Source organism: Argopecten irradians, chromosome 2, assembly GCF_041381155.1.
Source record: "Argopecten irradians isolate NY chromosome 2, Ai_NY, whole genome shotgun sequence".
NCBI lineage: Eukaryota > Metazoa > Mollusca > Bivalvia > Pectinida > Pectinidae > Argopecten > Argopecten irradians.
Window position 1 is genome coordinate 22,945,476 of NC_091135.1, and position 18,304 is coordinate 22,963,779.

General features: G+C 34.5%; 1 protein-coding gene across 1 annotated transcript; it reads right to left on the reverse strand.

Moving 5' to 3' along the window:
• Positions 1 to 723: 723 nt before the first annotated feature.
• On the reverse strand, positions 724 to 18,246 carry LOC138314846 (protein Abitram-like). Its single transcript, XM_069255430.1, has 5 exons — positions 18,113 to 18,246; positions 13,792 to 13,837; positions 13,247 to 13,373; positions 9,109 to 9,255; positions 724 to 935 (listed from the first exon to the last, which is right to left on the reverse strand). The coding sequence occupies exons 1-5, from the start codon at positions 18,204 to 18,206 to the stop codon at positions 819 to 821; spliced, it is 531 nt and encodes a 176-aa protein (XP_069111531.1). The 5' UTR covers positions 18,207 to 18,246; the 3' UTR covers positions 724 to 818.
• Between the last annotated feature and the right edge of the window lie 58 nt (positions 18,247 to 18,304).

Here is an 18,304-nt window from a genome sequence, read left to right on the forward strand (position 1 = left end):
TTGTATTGATATCGTATCCCGGTATTACTAATCCGTATTACAAATACATAGAATAAAATATTAAGAAATAATGACGGATAAGTCATACCTCAATAAAGCTCCTATACAAGGTATGATTCGTTCATGGTCTTCACAAAATTTAGTACAAGAAGCAAAAGAAAAACTAGGGATGACAAGTTGCAGCTGAAAATATGGATTATGATTAAAATCGTATGATAGTTGTCGCATTTAATTCCTTCTGGCTTTTATAAGTTAATATAACTTTTTTACGGTTACCCATATTTGCATTTGTATCCTGTAATATTTTACGGTGCTGTCGATCCCAATCTAACTTTCTCTTCTTTTTGTATAGTTCTGAATATTTTTCTGACAAATATTTGTAAAGTTATTTTCTGTTTAAGTATCGTCCACATCATATTCGCTTGCACGCACCATCGAATGTCAAACAAGGAATTTCCTCAAAATTTTAATATATCTCGAAAACATTCAAAACTAAAATTTCCTTTCACTTTTTTCTCCCTTGTATGTGATCTTACAAAAATAATCTCAAGAGATATGGACGGAATCTATCTTTAAGTATATTACTGAATAGGCTGAATTTGAAAAAAACAACATGTTTTTTGTAAAGCAATATTGCCGACACTATGTAAACATCACAGGACATTAATGCTTATATTGATAAACATAATACACGTTTATATGGCAATGAATGACAAACTAAGATTATATGCATTGCTATTTTAATGTGAAACAATCAGTATGATTTACAAACAAACAACAAAAAATGAGCATTAAAATAACATTGTCAGCGATAACAATTATGTGATGTCGGGTCGAGCTTCCTTATAAGCCTCCTCTGTCGACAGACGACCCATCACGTATTCATACTCCTTCAGCTTTGGTAGTACGATGGCGATGTAACCTTCAGTGTATGGCTGTAAAATAAACAAAACAAGAATGAAATACAAGAATGTAAGATCCAATATTTCTGTTGTACATGCTATAGACACTAATAAATATAACGTCATGTTTATTTGGTGAAAGAAATATGTACCGAACCCTGTGGACTAACTAAACTGAAATGTAATTTTTTGGCATGTTTTGCTAAGATTTACAAACAACACAACAATCCATGAGTCAACAGAAACATTAAAGGTTAGGCCATAAGCATACACATTTTGGCAACTAAGGTACATGTATGTTCAACTACACCTAAGAAGTGATATATAGACATTCAAAATATCACTAGTTTAAACAGGGTCTAAGGACATAACAATGAGAGTCATTTAAGGACGGCTTTTCGTATATGTAGTGTGCTGCGTGTGTGAAGTGCTTGCTTGTTTTAGGAGACTGCAGACAGTATATTCGTGTTGTGTCTCTTTGAAATAGTGGAACTCTCGCTTTTTATAGTGCTATCTTACTGAAGCATGCCGTCAGAGATACCGGACAGCACACACCACCTGGCCACAATATACTGTAAACGGACATACCAATCGAATGATGAGCGTTACGTAGGAGCAGAAGTGTATTTGTTAATACTATGGAGAGCTTTAATCTAGTAAAGAACCCACAGTCTTCCTTACAGCAGCGAGCGCTTATGATGGACAAAATCGAAGTGGTGTCATTGAAGAAACTTAGATAGGAAAAAAATGAAAAGATAATATCTCAAATTTAGTCGCCTTTTTTGATCAAGCAACATCAACAAAAGATAGTTTACATAGTTTAATAATTTGCAGTGCTTAATAAGAATTGGTCTAAAGAAATACTTTTATCATTTGTCTTAAGGTAAGAAGTAAGAGTCGATTGTCTATATTTTGACAGCTGAACATGAATGGGATTTATCATGTAACGTATTAACAAAGCAAAGATAAGACATATTAAGCTAGATAGAAAGCTTCGTATCCGCATATTCTTTCTACTCTTATGGCGAAACAATTGAACAACGCCAGAAATATGAACACAAAACAGGTACTTGTGTGTTAAGTGTCCCAAATTGCAAAACCTCTAATATGTGTTACGTATGAAACCTCACTTAACTCATCATGCATTGTAAACATGTTTTGGCCAATTAATAGTGGACTTTCGACAGGTCTCGTTCATTTTTGACTACATGCAGTACTGATAGCTGCTTTCATATAACGTTTATATCCGTTACTTTGACAGTAAGTGTCGGTCTACATCAGCTCATAGACTGTTCTAATTTTGTACCAGAGATCTACAAGGGAAAATGCCTGCCAGAAGGTTATCATAACCCCAAAACCAAGGCAAATAATAATCATCTAAACTAACACCACTTCCGTATATGCTCGCCACATGCCCTGACCTACATAAACCTAATATACCTTCTCTCTTACAAATTAGGGTCCAAAGAATGTAGTCTATCAAAGAATGTAGTCTATCAATATATATAAAATATAACAATAAAGCGAGTTTGCGAACAAAAACATACCAGTCTGAAAAATTAGAAATACAAAAATTGCGAATAGACATTTTTGAACTCTATTGATAACTGTAAAAGCAGTCGATATCACTTGGTCTTATTTTTTTTTATTTATTGGAACAAATCAAAACTTATTTTATCAATGATTTCTTCTTAAATTTGATAAGGATGGAAAGGAAACTAACGCTTTTCGACAGAACAAGAAAAGACAAGCTGTGGACATTCACTGTCCGCATTATTACAGAAAATAATTGTAATTCTACATTACCGAAACTGTTAAATGAATATATGAGATATGTAGTATTATAGTAATTTTAATCTAAGTAATATCCAGCCTATATCATAGTTCCTTATTCTTTTTTCCAATACATAGAACCCTTTCCCATTATTTGAAGAACGAATGTATAAAAACACTTGATCCAAAAAGCACCATATATCTGCAATTGTATCCTTCCAAAAGATGGAAACACTTTTCTCTATAGTCTTAATTTACCCTTCCCTTGATGTTGAGAAAATGTTTATAGGCGGCTGATCTTGAAGTTTCCGTATCTTATTAGGTTTTCATTATTGATGTGATTTTCAGATATGGTCTTTTTATCTGAATTTGTCATGATCATCTCCTGATTTCATTGAATCATGTTAACATACATTTTTTTTAAATATTAAGGTAAGAAATTCAGACACCAAATCAACAAATCGTTGAGATTTCGACGAAAAGTCGTAACTAAGAGTGCACGATATATGTTCATATGACCTTGCCTGATAACACGAATAATAATCAATTTTGAATTCGACATGTCGAGTTATCTCTGAACCTTATCTCGACATGAGCCTAGGCAGCTTACAGATGGAATCAAACCTGCTAATTGCAGTAATCATTGTTTTATTTATAGACACCTATTTACCGAACAGCTGATCCTAGAGTGGAACATATAGATCAATGCGGAACGCAATACACAGAAGCCCACGTTAGACAGCCCTATGGCACGGATAACCTCTTCACCTTCTAATCTGCATTCCGAAACAGCTTGACACGATACATTCGCAGCTCTATCATATGCGAGCTTTTCTTGGCCACTGTTTCACATGTGTCGAAGGGTATCGCCTTAACCTCCTACAGGTGTGTGTAACTTCAATTCGCACTCCATAAATTTGATAGGAAAATACTTCAACTCTGAATATACAACAGGCATCGTACTCAATGGGAAAATACACACTTCCTTGGCACTGCATCCTTACAAATGGTTTTCGTCAAAGACATTTATAAAGAACTGTAATTACGTTAACTTTGAAAGCAATTAGAAGTGATGAATCTCTCGTCGACTCAAATCGAAATAATGAAGGGTGAAGCTGAAGTGGATCACGGCATGATGACATTAGTTATCTCACAGTGGAATTTAACGACTTCAAATTAGAAACCCCGGAAAGACAGCACATCACTTCAAAATCACAGAAATCACCATGGAAACGGGACCCGTTGAACTGCATGAGTACATTGGTACTGTTACTAGCTCTGGGCGGGAATAAAGGGGACATCAATGACATTTCGACACAAAATGAAAAAACTGAGACGAAGCATATATAATTGTATTCAATAAATGACCCTCAAAAATATACAAGTGTTACTTTACCCTATATATTTTCCAAATTAATACCATAATGACCCAAGTCCGTATTAGCCAAAATAGTACATTTAGAGCGCAAGTACTTTAAAGAAACGTTCGTCGACCCTGGTATCTCATTAACCCAGCTATCTACAAAACGTGGTGTATCGGGTTCCTCTGTAATAGATTGTTACGTGATCTCGTTAATGTTATGTACTTCACTTAATGTCGTAGCTATCATAACGTCCATTTTCCATTTTCTTTCTTCCATTTTTGATGGACAATATTCAAACACCATATAAAATAAGACGTTGTTTTCAAACAACCAAACTAAAAATTGATTATAAATACAATATTTTGTAAGAAATGTACGTGAAAATTATAGTCAATTCGTCATCATCCTCGAATATATATCCAAGTGTACACCATACCTGCTGTTGCTTGCAGCTTGAGCAACCGCAATTTACATTTCATCATTCATTATATTTAACAACGTCAAATTGGATATATTTTTAAAAGAAAGCATACATTATCAAGTATACGACTTATTGACTGATTAAGAATTCTCTGGTGGAGATTTCTTAGATGTTATTTGCTTGACGACGGCAACCTTAAGTAACCAGGCAGGTGATGCCTTGATCAAAAGTAAGATAGGTTATATACAAAATAAAGTACACTTGTACCAAGACGTGCCGAAGACGGGTATTATATTTTTGTTACTTTCTTTGGTTTTTATCTCCACCGCTAACTTAAATTACAATAGGCTTTTAATGTCAGTAATACTATACACTTATAAATCAAACTATCTTATTTTTAGCATTTTAATAAAAAAATCCTTATTTTCCATACAATATTTGGCAAGTTTTATGGTTTTAATTCTGATATGTAAGCCTAGGTAAAAGTTAATTTTCGAATGTATGAAAAATGATATCAAGTATAAATCATCTTTATATAGCTTATCGAAAAACTTATATCTATAACTTATTAGATATATAATGATAATTTGTTCATATTATGATATCAGTGTCGATAGTAATAGCTATGATATCAGATTCCCTGTCATGTAATTATCAATTTAGACATATTATTCCGGTGTCATTTTCTTGATTGGACAAAATACAAAATGTTAACTTTGAAATGTTTAATGTTGAGCCATATACAGCCTGTTTTGGGTGATCGGGTGGTGTAGTGGTTAAGCTACTCGCCTTTCACCTAGCCGGCCGGGGTTCGATCCCCGGCACGGACGTGAAAAGGTAAGGGGTCACCTGCCCGACCACGTGTGTTTTCTCCGGGCAATCCGGTTTCCTCCCACACTAAGATCCCTCGCGCGCTTACATCCGGATCATCGAGAGTGATTTACATAAGTTGTATAACGTGTTTCGTTATTGATGTAAAATAAATAAAGTTTATACAGCATGTTTTAATTTCATAGATACTGCCTTTACGTGTTAAAACCAAACTGATGATATCGAATAAAATTGAGAAAAAAATAAAGATTTCGTAAGATCAATTGGATGATCATTGATAACTTTCTGGAATATTTACTTATCAATTCCATACCCATTCACCACAAGACGGTAGGAAATAAAAACGCATGTAGATTAATGCGGGATAATGTTTATAAAGATAACAGTGTCTTATATCATAAACAGTTTATGCTTGATGATGGTTTCGTGTATTTTTTCTGAAAGTCGAGTTCACACTTCAAAAGCATCCATATCCATACCGCGTAAACTAGCTCGAACATTTATGGTTTTGCGTAACAAGAGAACAAGACACACGGTGACACGGAGCGAATGCGGGAAATCCAAGGAATGCAGAAAGAGCATAGCTAAAGTCAACAATAAACACTCGTCACGTCGAGGAAGCGAGGGAACAGCGCTAAACTCGCTAAGCTTCACTTTTAGTTTCCATCAACGTCATTCTCGACAGATGATACGGGGTGTGAATGGATTTAACGTCAATAAGTAAATTATCAGCAACGTTCAAGCGATAAGTCACAGTTAAATAGCTATTGACATTAAACACTAGAAGAGAAAATGTTTTATATTTTGTTTATTTATTTTCGACAGTAGCAAGTAAACCAGGGAGTTCTTTTAAATAAACTTAGGAAATGAACATGCCGCTTGATCGTCTTTTGAATTCACACATTCTGTTTCTATATCGGAAGGCATTAACGTCAAAGTTAGGTAATGAGAGAATCGTTCTAACCCCAATTTTCCTGACAACGCTAAAGACATTTTTTCTACCAGCTGAACGTTAACATGCATTACGATCATTCCTAATCAACTCATAAGGATATCTGACGAAGCTACCGAGCTCTGACAATAATTGGTTTGGAATCGCATCCATCACAAGAAGAGAGCAGAATAAATCAGTGTCTTTTCCCACGTTTGATTAGATGCTTTAAAATCAGCTGGGCTTATCATTTCGTTGACATGGATTTTTCTAAAAGAGAGGGCGGTTGATTTGTCTTTCTAGTATTATCTTAGTCGGTCATCTTCCATGAACAAAATGGATAAAAATGAATCATTCCACCCACGCCTTCAAGTAAAATCAACTACTGAAAATGTTCCAGAGGAATTTAGGAGGAGAATGTTGTTTTCCGATTTAATTATGAATAATGAGAATAGCAATGAGCAAAGTGAAAAGTTTAAATCAATAAATTTCGCTCAAGAGTGGTCACATATGCACGCCCTTACTGAATGATCTCAAACGCTCGTTATTCATCACTGCCAACACTGTAACGGTCATTTACCAAGACAAGTCTGTTTGGCTTAAGTACATATACATACATCCTAATTAATAAATACTTGCCATAAATGACACAGTTAAATTTGATTTGAGTTTTATGTTTTATATGTGTTTGTCGTATTTATAGTGAAGGTAGCTGCGTCAGAAAAATTGCAAACTATACCGTATACTTAACATGTTACAGACAAAATGTGTTAAAAGTCATAATATCCATGATACAAATGATGAAAGAAAACTTCCAAACCCCAATCAAACTCGTTTAATAACGTGAATTCAATAACCTATCGCACAACAACTGAACGTTACGTATAAAGTCTGCTGATTGGTTTGGTTTATTAACATCATTAACGTCCTATTAACAGCCAGGGCCATGTAAGGATGGCCTCCCATGTATGCGGAGTGTTTTGTGTACATTGTTTAGACCAGAGGACAGAACCCAGAGCCTACCTTACAGGAGCGAGCGCTCAACAGAAGGCCAAAAGTGAGACGGTGTCAAGGGACACGTTAGGGAAAAATAAAGACAGTAAGGAAAAAGTAATATCCAAATTTAGTCGCCTTTTACGATCATGAAATTTAGTCGCCTTTTACGATCATGCAATAGGGGCAGCAGGTACAATAGGGCGTTAGAATCGTAAAAGACGAAAAGTTTGAGGTCGTATTCTTTTCTTCCTAACGCCTCTCTTGACACCGCCTCACTTTTGCCTTGAGTTGAGTGCTCGCCTCTGTGAAGAACGTTCTGCGCTCTGTCCCTTGGCCGAAACATATAATAATGTATAAAAGTGGTATTTTCTGCTCCTGATTACCGCTCAGTTTAAAATCTTGTATCATTAATAAAGTAGTTGAAAATTTAAACAAAATTCTGTTTGCCTTCTGCCAATTGGGCCGTGGGTGGATTCAGAGCTAAGATTAATATAAACTCCCTTTCCCCAAGAAAGTTTCTGGTCATATTTGGTTACAATCTATGCAGAACCCTGTAACAATTAGTTATTTAAAAGAAATATTGACGGACGATGGATGGACGACGCGCAACGCGGCGAAAGCTCGTCGATCCTTTTTCCCAGGTGAGGTAATAACTTATCATTCCACGGTTATTAATTCAAGTGGATGGATCAAGCAATGTCTGAGGTCAAAGGCGACTAAACTGCATCAAGCAATGCCAAATGTTTGAAAGCGACTAAAAATGGACCAGACAATGCCTAGTGTTTACAGGGGACTAAGCTAGATCAAACAATTCAAAATGGATCAAACAATGCCTAGTGTTTAAAGCCGCCTAAAAATGGTTCGAACAAAGCCTAGTGTTTATAGGCGCCTAAAATGGATCAAACAATGACTAGTGTTTAAAGGCGACTAAAAATGGATCAAGTAATGCCAAGTGTTTGAAAGCGACTAAAAATGGATCAAGCAATGCCAAATATTTTAAGGCGCCTAATAATGGATCAAACAATGCCAAATGTTTGAAGGCGCCAAAATGGATCAAACAATGCCTAGTGTTAAAAGCGTCTAAAAATGGATCAAACAATGCCTAGTGTTTAAAGGCGACTAAACTGGATCAAACAATTCAAAATGGATCAAACAATGCCTAGTATTTGAAGGCGACTAAAAATGGATCAAACAATGCCAAATGTTTGAAAGCGACTAAAAGTGGATCAAACAATACCTAGTGTTTAAAGTCATCTAAAAATGGATCAAGCAATGCCAAATGTTTGAAAGCGACTAAAAGTGGATCAAACAATGCCTAGTGTTTAAAGGCGCCTAAAAATGGATCAAACAATGCCAAATGTTTGAAAGCGACTTAAAATGAATTAAACAATGCCTAGTGTTTAAAAGCGACTAAAAATGGATCAAACAATGCCTAGTGTTTAAAGGCGACTAAAAATGAATTAAACAATGCCTAGTGTTTAAAGTCACCTAAAATTGAACAAACAATGCCTAGTGTTTATAGGCGCCTAAAAATGGATCAAACAATGACTAGTGTTTAAAGGCGCCTAAAAATGGATTAAACATTGCCTAGTGTTTAAAAGCGCCTAAAAATGGATCAAACAATGCCTAGTATTTAAAGGCGCCTAAAAATGGATAAAGAAATGTTTAGTGTTTAAAGGCGCCTAATAATGGATCAAACAATGCCAAATGTTTGAAGCCGACTAAAAATGGATCAAACGATGCCTAATGTTTAAAGTTGCCTAAAATGGATCAAGTAATGTCAAATGTTTGAAGGCAGGTGCAAAAATGTAGTAAAGTAGTATTGAAATTTAGACTAAAAAATACGATTAGAAAGATTTTTTTTTTTGCATTATAGAAACTATTGCTTACCTTTTCCGACAACAAACTAGGTGAATGCGTTAGATTTTCGTTGATCTCAATTAACTGAGCCGGTAGACCAGCGGGAAAGGTGTAATTTTCGCCATCTTCACATTCTATTTTACATAGTTCCGAGGCGGTCTTTAACCACTGTGCACCCTGAGGGAAGATAAAAATTTAAGATATTTATTACACTGGCAAAAATTAATATAAATAGTAAAATATTTCTCAATTGTTTCGATATTACTTCTATTTCTTATGTACTAGCATCTCTTGGCGCCGATAGTTGATTTCATACTAACAAAAACCACCCCAGCAAATTCAAACCTTCAATTACTTTTTCTTTTGTTTGCAATTACTTGTATCATAAGCATAAAGTATATAAACAAGTACTTGGCAAAAATTGATTAAAAAGGATATCATAACCAGCAGAGAGATAGTTTTTTTTTATATATTTCATTTTATATTATAAGTAGACTTAAAATTTAATTTCTGTTTTTGACAGACACCCTTCTACAATGGACTATATACAGCTGGATTCCATTGAAACATAGATGTGGGTCATCAACAACAGATTGACTTGGATATAACATGTTTTGTTTTAATTTGGTCCAATTATCACAGGGTTGAAGTAAATACTGTATGGAAACAATAAGATAATAACGAGAAATTATAGATGGTCGCTTACATCAAGCATAAAAGAAATGGCCGCGTACATCAAGTAGAAATTCAAGACAGTTCGTTTTTGCAATAACTGGGCGATAATAAAGATACAAATAACCGGTCATGGCAAGAAATAATTCAAAGCCCATTTGATTTGTCCGTATGTGTGATATAATACTAGTAGTCTTTGATTGCAGTATAATCGTCTCGTTTCCGTAACTGTCTGTAATTGGTAACACATCCCTACAAAGTGTCCGTAATACCTTGACCTTAATTAGTTTGACCTATGACGCACATGGGTGTGACATTAATCAGTGGTATTAAGCACGGACTGAAGACATAACTGATTTCGTTATAAGGTTAATTGGTAATAATAACTGACAAGACAGAAAGTCTGGCCGTATCGGAGGAGTATACGTAGCAGTATCAGTCCTGGTGATCAAGTGAAATAGATACGGCTATTCTGTCTATTTCCTTGGTGTGATAGTGCGACAGTTTTACGGCGTCTACAGTTCGAGATGAATAGAGGATATTCCTTGATGAAATTTATACTTCATCGAGAGGGGGAAACTTTGATGTTTTAAGAGTGCGAAGCATGAGTGAAAAATAACATCAAAGTTTGCGCCAAATGAAATGAAATAAAACTGTTACTCATCCACAATCAAAATCAAAATAATATGTTTATTTCATTTTACGATGACCAATTCATGCTGTCCTGATACTAGTACATGTACATGTATTTCAATATTCACCGGTTACTTATTTACCACCCCTTCATTTAATTCCACCTTACTAATTTAGCTCAACACATTGAAGCAAAAATTAACATAAGATAATCAAATGCAACACATTTTGCTTCAACAAGTAAAGATTCGTGTAATGTTATATAATATGTGGTGGCCCTGCAGGTTGGGCTCTACAATTGCTGCTGCTGCCCCTATTGCATAATCGTAAAATGCGATTAAATTTAGGATCTTATCTTTCCTCTTCTTCCTATCTAACTTTCTTCTTCCTAACGTTCCCTTTGACACCGCCTCACTTTTGACCTTCTGTTGAGCGTTCGCCACTGTGAGGTAGGCTCTGAGTTTTGTCCATTGGCCGAGGCACACCAAAATCTATCAAAGTGGTAGTTTCTTCCCCTGCTTATTTTTCAGCACACAGAGAGAAGGACACTGGTTCGGCCGTTGTCAGTATAGTGTGACCGGGTGGGGTGTGTTGCTTGGTGTCTTCGGCAGCATGTTACAGTGATATAGCACTATAAAAAGGGGCAACAGTTAACGTTCCACTATAGAAGAAGACGCAACAAAAATATACACCAACATCCCAATACACGTTTCGCACACTTCATACACACTACACTCCGCATACATGGCAGGCCGTCTTAAAATGACCCTGGTTGCTTATAGGACATTTATCAATTAAACAGAAAAAGAAACAATTGATATTTCAAAAAGGTGTACACGCCAAAACGATATTTTCACTGTAAATGGTGAGTTCTGATATGTCAATATTGAGTGAAAGAAAAACTATCGCCGTTTCCAACTGTAGTTACCGTTTTTGTGACGAATACTTGAAATATGATTTTTAACTGTTTAAGCTAGGCAGTGTAGTTTTTTTTTTTTTTTTTTTTTTTTTTTTTGTCTAGGTGTCCACCTTTTCGGTATATACATGTGGTACAACATAGAATATGATTTTATCAAATTTTCATATAGACATTTAAAACATCTTAAAATGGTCTATGGTGGGTCAATATTGATATAAACTGTAACTAATTCTCATATTCCTGTGAGATCGATGCAATGAAACTCCACGAGTATTTGTGCCCGTAGAAAATCGGTATTTAGGGATGTTAAACGCTGTTGTTAATCTGTGGGCGTTAGAAGGACTTCTTTTACAATTTGCATTCGTTTTTACTCTTCTTACGTTGCAAAGTTTGTCGAAATCCGTATCAGAAATAAGTATTACAGCTGGATGCCAATATCGGCGTACAATATACATTTGTATACATGTATATTTCTGGTTACAGGAAAATTGGTAAACGTGTTTATAAGGATTTCGTTAACACTTTACCTAAACATTCGGTAGTCATAGAAAGATATACAATTTGACATTGTCTAAATAAGATAGTAATATAGATACATATGAACTATGGAATTACGGTACCAGAACACTGTTTGCGTACCAAATGCATACCTAATTGAAAACTACCATCGAATGACTTTTATCTTCATGACCATTATTGCTGCTATTACCTCACTTCCAGTTTTAAACTTATGTCAATATCTGTTAACGGCTTGGCGAATTTCGTTCTATTTAGGATATGATATGCAGAATTGAAAATGAAACAAATATCTAAGGTAACACTTTTCAGTAAAACGTCAACTTCCGGTTGGAAATAAGGGTCAAAGTTAAAGAGTGCAATTTTTCAAAAAAAACCTAAAATCTAAAAATTGTAAATAGTCCAAAGACCTAACACTAGGTCTTAAGCATGCTGACATAAATGGCTACCATTGAAAATTAATATGAATGACCTTGACCTTTATTCAAGGTCACATGGGCCAAGAATCCTAAAATCTTCAAATGACTTCTTGTTAAGTTCTAGAAGGCCTAGAGGTATAATATTAAGTCAGTAACATGCTGACTCAAATGGCTTTTAAGTTTCTTAATATGAATGACCTTAACCTTCATTCAAGGTCACATGGGCCAAAAATCCTTAAAGATGCTCCATCGCCGACAGAGCATAAAGGATATTCATCATTTGAACAATAATTGGTGTTTAATCGTGTATATATATATGCCTAATTAACACAAAAATAATTTATTTCGCCTTTGGTGCATGCGCAATCAGTACTTCATTCCATATAGGATATAGAGTCACGGAATTTTTTCGGGATACAATTAATTATTTTTCATATTTTTAATTTGAAGTAAAATTAGAAGCTCAAACTTTTCAATGGTGGTAATGCTGTAAGTAAGTAACTTTTGTAACTTAAGAAAAATACTAAATCGTTTGCTGCTGTTTTTGATAATGAAAAAATACAATTTGTCAGCGGTGGAGCATCCTTTAATCTTCAAATGACTTCTTGTAAAGTTCTAGAAGGCCTAAAGGCCTAATATTTGGCCTATGGCACGTTGACATAAATGCCTTCTAAGTATGTTAATATGATTGACCTTGACTTATATTAACGGTCACAGGGACCAAACAACCTGTATTCAACAGAATAAGCACCCCTTAATCCTTTTTGAGGCCACAATATCTTTCACCTTAATTCAAATGCAAACTGAACCTATGAAAACTGTGTACGTTGCTAACTTGCTACATTTAATTTCTTTTTCAAATGGATTATTGACTTCTTTTGTGTAATAATTGTGTGACAGGTTGGTTCAAATTTGGTCCATTTAAGTGCTCCCTCATTTTTTTAAGTGCCCTATGCATTTATTGGGTAGAGTACGGTATGTAATCACTACTGCCATTATTAGCCCTTACTTTCTTGCCTTTTCCAGACACTTTGTTGTCCAGTCGGTTGGCTCCACTAACATCAAAGCTAATGGACGTTACTTTCTTTTTCTGAGTTACAATGGGGTGACTTGGTGCCAGAGTGACTATACATATCCTGTAACAGAGACAATCATAGGTAGAATCCTACAATTTTACCAATTATCTGCCAGTATCCGTCAAAGTTAAACAGAAAAAATGAGCCTTGTATCACACATCTAGATTTCATATAATTGTATTGCCATTGCAAGGGAGTCAGGGTTTTCCTTAATCAACATTATGATAACTGTTCTGAAATTATCTAAAGAAAATTTAATGCATGTGTACTAAACTTTTTAACCCAACTGTACATTATCCGACTACAGATATGTGCTAGTGTGATAATTACATATGTAAGCGACTAAAGAACATGTGCAAGGGAATGAAAAAGGGAAATTTTTGTAAAACAACAAAAATGTATAAAATTTATCTTGCTTCCCATAATGACACTCTTTAACAAATGATCCAAACCAGTGCAGTTCACATGGATCACCTACCTATTGGAGTGAGCCAGCACACAAACATCTTGGTCTTCAGTCTTACCTATGAAAGGGAAAATTCAAAAAGATATGGTCAAGTGTATAAAAAATTATACTAATATACAAGCAGTTATTGGCAGGGGTTGTTTTGGTTTCATATATGGGCTCCATCTCAGATAAAATGGAGTCCTTCTGCATAAATATGAATATACTTTCTGGAAAAAAAGCGGGGTCCTGTTTCATTTTCTTGGCTAAGAAAGGATTCAGGGAAGGCCCAAACACATACCCTGATTTACTATTTGGTTTTATTCAATTTTCTTTTATTCCTATCATTACCAATATAATTATTAAGTCAAGATAAATTAACAGGCAACAAATCCCTTTATAACTTTACTAAAATGTAAAAACTATTTAAGGTAGATGAGAATAATAAAATTCACCAAAACAGCACAGAATTATGTAATATGAATGCAACAATTTGTAAGGTTGTTTTATTAAAGTAAGACCACTCATTTATTATTACCATGGACATTTTGATTCTCTCCAATTTGACTCATTATCCTAAACTGCCTTCACCGATAGCTTGCAATCCAAGGGAGGAAACTGTTATATATATAGGGAATCTTATCAACTTGAAATTTCTGTTTGTTAAAGCTGACAATGCAAGTTAAAAAATATACATTTGAGTATAAAAAAAATAAAGTTTTTTTTCAATATTTTTTTAAAAATTCGGTTCTGAGACAACCCCTTGCGTTTCTTAGGACGGGCATTCGCCATTTTGTTTTAACTCTGCTTGGATACAACACCGGGTACCGACCCCTATATTAAGAGTGTGAACCACACACACGTACATGACTGAGCGCACGTGTGTCGATTCACGCGCTTTATATAGGGGTCGGCAGGCGTCTCGTATCCAAGCTGAGTTCAAACAAAATGGCGTCTGCCCGTCCTTAGAAACGCAATGGGCTGTCTCAGAAACAAATTTTGAAAAAAGAAATTTCATTATTATTTTTTAAACTCAAATGTACATTTTTTAACTTGCATTGTCAGCTTTAATTTGTACGAGTTAGAATGGAAATGAATGGAACTGGAAGAGAAAATGTATCATTCCTGAACATTATAAAACAAATATTCCCATTCACTCAGGTTAACCAAAAGATTTAAAGTATCATTTTTGCAACATTCCAGAGTTTAACTCAAGGCGATATTAAAAGAAACCAACGCACTGTCTGAATCAATGACAAATCATGCAATCCAAGGGAGGCAACTCTTATATATATATATATGTTCTCTTTGTTATGAATCTAGAATTCACTTATTTGTGAAACTTTAATACTATTCAGGTGTAAAAATGCAGAAGTATCAAATAAACAGTTATGCTTGGTGAGTCATGAATGAGAACTTTAAAATTCTGGATCTCAAGAAACGGGTATCCTGTATAAACGAGATTTGAAATTCAGGAAAACATTGTGAATGTTTACTTGTATCACTATTATATAACGGTACTCTTATGATCAGAAAATGCAAAAAGATATACAAATGTAAAATAATGATTTCAAAATAAATGCAAAAACTTAAGCATCTTTTGTTCATATCTTTTAACCTTGCATTCATCACTTCAGGAACAGAAGGAGAAATAAAGAAGAAATTCATTCAGTGCATCATTTTTTTTCTAATTATATTTCCTTTTTCTTCGGTTTTTCTTTAACCTTTTTAAATTATAATTTAACCAAATCAAAGTTAAGATTGGTGGTTAACAATTAAATCAAATGTGTATGAGACATTAATCTTGATATCCAGGTGACAACTAGCTACATAAGTATATGTACATGGAACTACAATATACATATTAAATGACATGTAAATGAACATACACACAGGTAATGACAATGAAACCAAAACATGTGTCATCTGTGCGTTTGGCATCATAAGACATATTACTTAAAAATTAAGTACAAGAATGTAAGCGAATTCACCCCTTAGAAAGTAGATGGTTGTAATAACATTTAAAGTAAGAGGAGAAAGTATAGTGGCCAGACAGGGCATCTGATTCGAACCCGGGACCTCCGCACACTAGCCCAATGTTATATAACGCTGAGCTACCCTGTCACAGATGATCGACTCAATCCAATCCTGCCACATTTATCCCTCTGTTTTCAAAGTGTTCACTCACAAAGACATACAAGACCCGTATGCCACCTCTGTGGGTATTTGAATTCGGCGCCAAGTTTGTAACAGGAGAGAAGAAAATGTGGCTGCCAGACTGGGATTCGAACCTGGAACCTCTGGACACAAGCCGAACGTTCTACCAACAGAGCTATGTATTGTACCTGGTCACTGATTATCGACCCAGTCCATCCTGCCACATAGTGATTGTAAATTAGAAGTTAAAGTTGTGTATTACTTTTAGAGCAATGGAGGGTATTATCGTCGGATTAAGCATCTCCAGATCATAGCAAAGTCATGTCATACAGTTGACTTAAAAATGTGATATGGTTGTCTATACCATTATCCGTGTTCGTAATAGGTGCACTCGTTTTCAGCGTTAATCGTGATAATAAGGGAGTATTCATTATTTGCACTTCCGGTTGAACGGAGGCAGTTATCATCACATGGAGGCAGTTATCGTCAGTCTATGTTATTTCACCTATTAAAAGTACATTTTCTCACCTTGTGTCACGTTTGTAAACTGATTCATGTTAATATTGCATACACAATTTGAAGACAATATTATTTATGTTTACTGGTTCTGGTTTATTGATGACAATTTACACATATTGGTAAATGTAGTGAAACCAAGATTCATCTGACGTATTTTGTTGATAGAGACTTCCACAGGTAATAAATAAATCATATAAGGACTCATTCCTTGCATTTATAATATTGGCAATGAAATGCTAGTTAATGTATTTCTACATTCACATTTATTAAAAAAATAAATAGATCATTAAGTTTTCAATGAAAAGTTGTTAAATAATATAAGTTAATAATTTTGTTTATGTAAAATCATGTGCTCTGTTAAAGAACCATAGACCATGGTATATACATATGTAGTTCTGATATATGCTTTTATATCCATTCAATGCATTCTGATCATGACTTGAGCAGTATTTTTCTTTACAAGACAACAGCCTTCTGGACATTATGACATATGGATTTGTCTTAGATAATTATAATTTGTAACCTAAACCAAAAATTATTTTTTTGTCCTCTGGTGTGATTCATTCCTACTGCTCATATGAAAAAGACATTCCATCTTTAAGTTATAAAATAAGCGATAACAGAAAACAACATCTATTGAACATTAACTAATTAATTAGGAGTATTTATTGACCTCTTTTGTTTCTCATAGACACAATGAGGGGAAATTGTATGAAACTAAAAGTAAGAAGATACATGCTCCTTTGGCCTTTTTTCTCGATTGACGTTTAGAGATGTCGGCCTTTATCCAGTCCTTGTTAGCACGTTTCAATTTTCAAATAACGTACATTGTGATGATATCTATATATAAATTATATTAATTCAAATCATTTTCTATATAACAATTAATACAGTCAAATATATATTATTTCGCGGAGAACTGAATCTTGAGATCAGGTTGGTTTTTTTTTACATTTACTATTTCATTTAGATAACTGACGATAACTGCCTCCAGTGTACAATGTGAGTTAGTTATCGCCAGGCCCATTTACAGCATTAAAGTTGCCCAGATGTACACAGAACAGGTTTGAACATCAAAATACAAACAGATAAAGCTTTTCCTGAATGATTGTAGAGTCAGAAAAGTTCCAAAAGAACAACATTTTACTTAATAATGTTAAATTAAGGAAAACTGGCGATAACTACCCCCTGACGATAATTACCTCCATTGCTCTACATTAAAAATTGATATCATATGACAATATACACATGCTACTACTAATCAGGTATTCATTATAAACGCTTGAAATGCTATGTAGATCAGATAGGATTAGATTAGCCCGTACTTTTCCAATGTGACGTTTACAATTTTAAGGAGTTACATGTACATTTGTGTAAGTGTAAATTAAACATCTCCCTAAACAATCAGTTCCGTGAATAAGTCTGTACACATATATTGTAGCTTCGATCGTCTATTCGTATCCTTGTTAAATATGACTACAACTTGATTTTAAATGTAACGATATTCATATTCCTAGTCATTCATGGGTCAATGTTAGGCTATAACGTTATTTATTGTAATTTGTTGGGCTCAGCAAAGTCTGTTCTTGATTTGCCATTACATCAGTTTAAATGTTTAATAATCACACCAATTTGACAATTGAGATATACTTAGGTATTCCATATAAAACTGTATCACCTATTTTATATTTCCGTGTGTAGTAACGATCTGTAACAGACAAACGTTCATTTAGTTTCTCTTCGGTTCCCACGTTGTCATCCATGTCAGCCATCTTTAAAATCTAGGTGCTTCAAATGTTTGTAGCGGATTGGTTTCTAAATGCAAGCTACACTAATAAATAACACAGTTAGGTAAGTAAATTCCGGAAAA